This window comes from Electrophorus electricus, chromosome 15 (assembly GCF_013358815.1).
Source record: "Electrophorus electricus isolate fEleEle1 chromosome 15, fEleEle1.pri, whole genome shotgun sequence".
NCBI lineage: Eukaryota > Metazoa > Chordata > Actinopteri > Gymnotiformes > Gymnotidae > Electrophorus > Electrophorus electricus.
Genome location: NC_049549.1, coordinates 15,861,164 through 15,867,125, shown reverse-complemented (window position 1 = coordinate 15,867,125; position 5,962 = coordinate 15,861,164). Strand labels below are relative to the sequence as shown.

Sequence of the window (5,962 nt, the reverse complement as noted above, 5' to 3'; positions counted from 1 at the left end):
AAGGTTTCTCTTGCACTTTGTTTTGTTTTTGCTAAGTGCTATATTTTCACTTCTGGTAGATGCTAACATTGTTGCCTTGTACTTGTACATGTCACGGAAGACTAGATCTTTAAGGGCTTTAAACATCAAAAGCAAGACTTTCAGACAGCTGGCAAGATGGCCTCACAAAACTCATTTTACAGATCAAGGAGGAAAAGAGCTAAAAGGCTTGATTTCCAGATTATCTGGATGCACTGTTTGTGATATCTTACTAGTCTAACCATTTATGGCCGCAGCTTCCCCCTATTACAAAATGGAAAAAGAAACTATGTAAATGGAAAAGATGCATCATCCTCAGTTATCTACCCTTACTACTACAAAGGCAGAAAGGCACGGTTATTTTGACTCTGAGAATGGGAACTCAAAAATGTACCTAACACGTTTACTGTTAATTCTGAGTCATATCTGTCTAATATGAGTATAAAATACGTAGTAGACGGAAACTAAACAGTTTTTCTTTTTTTATTTCACTAGACACTTTCTATTTCACTAGAGAGGAAGTTGTGGTGAGTTAGCTCGCTTGAGTTTGTCGTGTATATATATGCAGTTCTTATATATATATATATATATATATATATATATATTAAAAAACCCGTTACACCAGAACTTACTGTTCTTTGGCATGCACATGGCTGAAAGAGTGAGAGACAGCTTTTATAATTTCCTAATCACTTAAGAGAAAATTAAGAGTTAAGAGTTTCAAACCTTTTCCTGTAATCTCACTCTTCTTTCATCTGGTCTCTTTTCACACTGAAGGAAGGAACCTTGGCTAAAGTGCATGTATGTACATGCGTATATGTTACGGAAGCTAGACAGATATGAGCTAATACTCCTTTTGTGGTCCCTGGAAACTGGAGCTTATTGGAGCTTTTGCAATTGGAATAGGACTCTCCTGCTTCAAAAAGCTGAAATTTTCAACCTTCAGGGGGAGAAACTGTTGAAATTCGCTTGATGTGACGCAGGTTAGATGATTTTCTCATTCTTTAGTATGGGCGTATGTGTGTGTGTGAATGTACATGTGCGTACCTTTGTATGTACATTTGTGACAGGATTTGAGAGCAAAAGTAAAAAAAGGAATGATATTAAGGCCAAAGATGGTAGATGAGATAAGATATTAAATTGGGTTGATTTGGATGTGCCTTGGTTGTTTAGATTTAGAACTTTGACAATGGTTTGTGGGGAAGATAAATGAATTCCAAATGCAAAACAATAATTTATTTTTAGTGAATCAGAAGCAAGTTGAGAGTGTACTTCTTTCTTCTATCCATGCATGTTTCACACAGCCAATCAACATACACATCTCATTAAATGAACAGAAAATGTAATGACTCTAAATATAATTACAGGAGTCATAATAGCAGGACTCCTGTAATATAATGAATGTAATATAATCCAGTTCTCTATTCGTAACAGACCTATGTTCTTAATTCAATTCTTCCAACTTTGAGGCTATAGTATTTTGAATCTAATATGCGAGGATCACTACTATCAATAATAAAAAAGAAATCTTCACTAGAAGGTAGTCACAAACCATTATTACCAGAACATTGTGTAGAGTTGATGTGCAAACCCAAAATAAAAAAGAGATGTGCAAAATCTATGCATATGTGACTCAAAATCAGTGATGCACAAAGAGTAGGCTGCATTTCTTAGCTGCTATGCCATTTCAAGCAGTCCAGTTTTGAAGTAGCCAGTTTTGCAGTTTTTGCATGACTAAAAATGTCCCCATCACAGAGGAACAAGGCAGAAAATAAAATGACTGCTTGAACTTACTATCAAATGCAATGAAATTAGGAGAGCACAAATTTGATCATAAAATAGCATTCGCATTTCTTAACAGTTACAAAGTGGAATATAAGGGAAGTTATCTGATAGCAGATTTTTTTTTTAACAGTTTCTACAAGCCAGCTGAATTCCCTGAAATAACCTCTTAATTACTGTAACCATAATTGATTTTAAGTACCAGCGGCTGGCAGGCCAATTGCTATGACAGCTAAAGCTGTTAATGGGCCTTTTGTAGTTACAGGAGGAACGGCACAGTCCATAATCATAAACTGCAGTAGTGGAAGGCATGGCCAGAGGTCTGGGAAGAATGCTTTTTTTTTAATGGGGTTTTCATTTTCTTTAAGTATAATGTGTTCCTGAGTAAAAACATTTTAATTCATATTGACACAATAAAGGGCAACACGGCTGTTTCCAAAGTGTCCAATACAGTTTTTCGATTACATTATCAACATTATCACAAAAACTGACTGATAAAATTACAACTAAAACTAATTAAACCCCTTTTTCCTGCTATTTTCTTTTCATTCTCCATTTCTGCTTTCTGTCTTTCTTTCTGTTCAACAGTGCTTTGGTGTCTGTACATTCCATAAACATTCATATTAAGTTTTGAATCAGAATGGCCTTTTATTATTATTCTTTTATTGTTGATAACTGTGGTCAGTGTAATTAAAGCTGATTATCTTTGTTGGCATGTTTCCATTTGGCTGTATAATTTCTACATGATATATTTTACTAGTTACTAAATTTAAAAAAAATTAACATAAAGTGTCTTGGTCACCAGGATGCACTAGAACAGCTCTTAATGTACTTTGGCAGAGATTCTAAAAGACTTATAAACTGTTCTGCATGGATAGAACACATAGTGTAGATGATGGTTGATGGGATTTCTTTCAGATATGTCCATGTCCAACACCGGAGTGAGTGGATTTGACTGCTTCAATATTTGTAGTCACCAGCATGATTTTACTGTACTTTTTAAAGAAAAATATGGTTTCACTAAGAAAACCCGATATAAAGGAATTAGCTGACCTAACAAGCATGTTAATCTTTTAGCCTTTGTTATATTAAACATTGGTAACCATCTTTTAAAAGAATACATGACCATGTGTTTCAGATGCATTTTGGGGCTCAGTGGAAGAAGTAGCAAAAGCAATTACTGTTTTGGTAAACAGCAGGCCTGTAACAACATGGTAGGAACAAGATCTGGGGACAGCAAGTAGATTTAGCTTTTTTGATATCGGTGCACACTGCAACTTTATCAACAGGGGAGAGGATGATGAACATAGCAACAGATAGCGGACCATTATTTCCTGTTGAGGAAGACTATAAAATCATCAAATCCGTGACTCAACACTTTGACTGATAATGCTGGGGAACCATTCCTTTTTAAACTGTTGCTCTTGCTCTGGCTATAACACAACAGTGAAAAAAGATTTTTAAAAGTTGATTTATTGTTATATGACAAGTATTTCAATATATTCCTATTCAACTATCAATGTGCAATGAAAAGTGGCTCTGAGTAGGGTTAGGATTGGCTATCTCTAAAGGTTACCTAAAAAATCATAAATGCAAAATGTAAAGGATGCATTTATCCTTTTAAATCTGTTAAACGTTTCCAATAATGTAATAAAAAATAGATTACAATTGCTAACTCTCACTTCAAAAATCATGTTTTTTAAGTTTGCTACAGAATTAATAATTATTATTTCTTGCTGTTTTCAAATGCAGATGATGGATACAAGCATAAATCAGACAGGCAACTGGACTTGTGTGAACTTTGAAATCAACCCAGTTAATGATCTTCTAATGTCCATCTACATTATTACATTGATTCTGGGCATCATTTTCAATCTTCTCACTGCTTGGCCCATTGTGCAGCAGATACGTAACAAGAACGTGCTCGGGGTCTACCTCCTCAGCTTGTCCGTCTCGGATCTGCTCTACATCCTCACCATGCCTATGTGGATTTATTACTACCACCATGATCACAAATGGACTTTTAGCAAGGGCCTGTGCAAACTGGCTGGGTTCTTCTATTACTCCAACATGTATATAAGCATCTGTCTTCTGTGCTGCATCTCCATTGATCGTTGTTTTGTGGTCACCTTCCCAATGAGGGCCAAGATCTTCCACCGTTTCAGATATGCCTGGATTATCTGTGGGCTTGTCTACATTTTAGTCATGGGCTTGCACATTCTGGTGCTCCACATGGAAAGTCTGACAGAACCCCTGGACCAACAGCGCTGTTATGAGACCTACCCCATGACAAAGTACGTGGCCCTTTTCAATTTCCTGCGAGTGGCCATTGGTTTTCTGCTGCCTCTGCTGGTCCTAGCAGTTTGCTACTATCAGATTCTGAACAAAGTGCAGGAGATCAGAGGGCTGGATGTGCAGGGCAAGCACAAAATCAAGCTGCTGTCTGTTGGGGTCATTGCAATCTTTGCAATTTGCTTTGCCCCCTACCACATTCTCCTGCTATTGCGGTCAATTGCATTTAACAGGATGGACAGGAAACATTACTGCTCTTTTGAGCAAGCACTGCACATCTACTTCTCATGTACCTTGGCCCTGTCCAGCATTAACAGTGCTGTAGATCCACTGCTTTATGTGCTGGTCAGTCGCAGCGCCAGGGAAAATATGAAGTGGTGTTGTGTTGGAAAACAGGCAGAACAATCTTAAAGTGGAGGTCCAGAATGGAGGGTCTTGAGAAATGAATGATGGGCTTTAACAGCTGTGGGCTGATTCCTGTTTTCAACTTTTTAATCACGATGTCCATCTGCTTTGGTCAAAAGTGAGATTGCTACAGGGAATAGCAGTGTTTTAATATCCTGTTCTATTCTGAAGAGGGCAGGCTAAATTATGAGCTGCTGTGTTATTAGAAAGGAGGAGCAGTGTGGCTGGGTGACTATCAAAGACAAATTTAAACTGCACTTATGGATTTTCTGAATAATGAGAGCTAGAATTGCTGGCTTTGGAGGACCCTTGAGTCTCGTATGGTGTGGGCATATCAGAAGTGTCCTTATTGTAATAAAATCTTCCTTAATTTATCATACTTAGTTGTCATGTCAGTGAAACAATGTTTTGCCTGCAAATTAAATGAATGTATGCTGTGTTTGACCTATAAATCCAAATGTTCAAGATAAGCTGAATTTATCTGGAAATAGTTTTCATATGAATGTTTTTTTTCCTAATATATGGGGTACACTCTTTGATGGTGACTTGGTTTCTATACTTCTATACCACTGTCAGGTTTAGCTGCATGGTATGGTATTGTGGTAATGAGAACTACACATATTGGTTACATGTCCAGTGTTTATGAAGAAACAACAACACATTCAATTTGAAGGAAAATGCATAATGTGAGTGATAGAGTGGTGGACTTACAAAGCAGAGGATTCTGGAGTTCTACTGTAATCAGCAAATGTGTATGGGGAAAACAGTAGCACACATGGCTCTGATAGGAGCTCAAGTACTTCTGAAAGTACATTTGGCATGGGAGCATAGCTGCGCTGCTACTTGTGAAGGGGCAGGCTCGGGTTCCATAATTACCTCAGCCAATGAGTGCATCCCATGAGGCCAAACTCCACACCCGTCTGTATGTCCCCCTGCAGTCATTTACTTCTGTAAATAGGTGGGATCTGACTGAATGATAAATAGGAGGAATCTGGCTGAATGTTGTTTTGACCATATGTCATTTTCTGCAAATAAATGCTGTAAATGGCAATATTTCTATTAGGTATTTGAAAGAAATGTCAGTAATTAATGGAATAAAAGAAACAAACAAAAAAATGTTTATTTAACTCAAACACCTATACATAATAAAACCACAGAAACTATCAATTTGCAGCAGTCTCTTATTTTTTTCCCAGATATATATATATATATATATATATATATATATATATATATATATATATATATATATATATATATATATATATAAAATTCAGCAACACTGGACTTGAGGGACTAGACTAGACTAAGCTTTATAATGCTTAATTGAGTCTTCACATTTGTGCGTGTGAGTGCAAGTATCTGCAAGTGCATGCTCTGGTGCATGCTCTGGTCAGCACCCAGTCAACCACACGCACACATGCACACAATGATCGCCAGTCTGTGTGCACCAATCATGAACCCT

At 37.0% G+C, this 5,962-nt stretch overlaps 1 protein-coding gene across 1 annotated transcript; it reads left to right on the top strand.

The window, feature by feature from the left end:
- The first annotated feature begins 769 nt into the window (after positions 1-769).
- Positions 770-5,664, top strand: gpr184 (G protein-coupled receptor 184). Its single transcript, XM_027013395.2, has 2 exons — positions 770-1,001; positions 3,553-5,664. The coding sequence occupies exon 2, from the start codon at positions 3,553-3,555 to the stop codon at positions 4,501-4,503; it is 951 nt and encodes a 316-aa protein (XP_026869196.2). The 5' UTR covers positions 770-1,001; the 3' UTR covers positions 4,504-5,664.
- The last annotated feature ends 298 nt before the right edge of the window (positions 5,665-5,962 follow it).

What these genes read in the sequence shown, in the direction of transcription:
- gpr184 (XM_027013395.2), top strand. Translation starts at nt 3,553, where the DNA reads ATGATGGATACAAGCATAAATCAGACAGGCAACTGGACTTGTGTGAAC.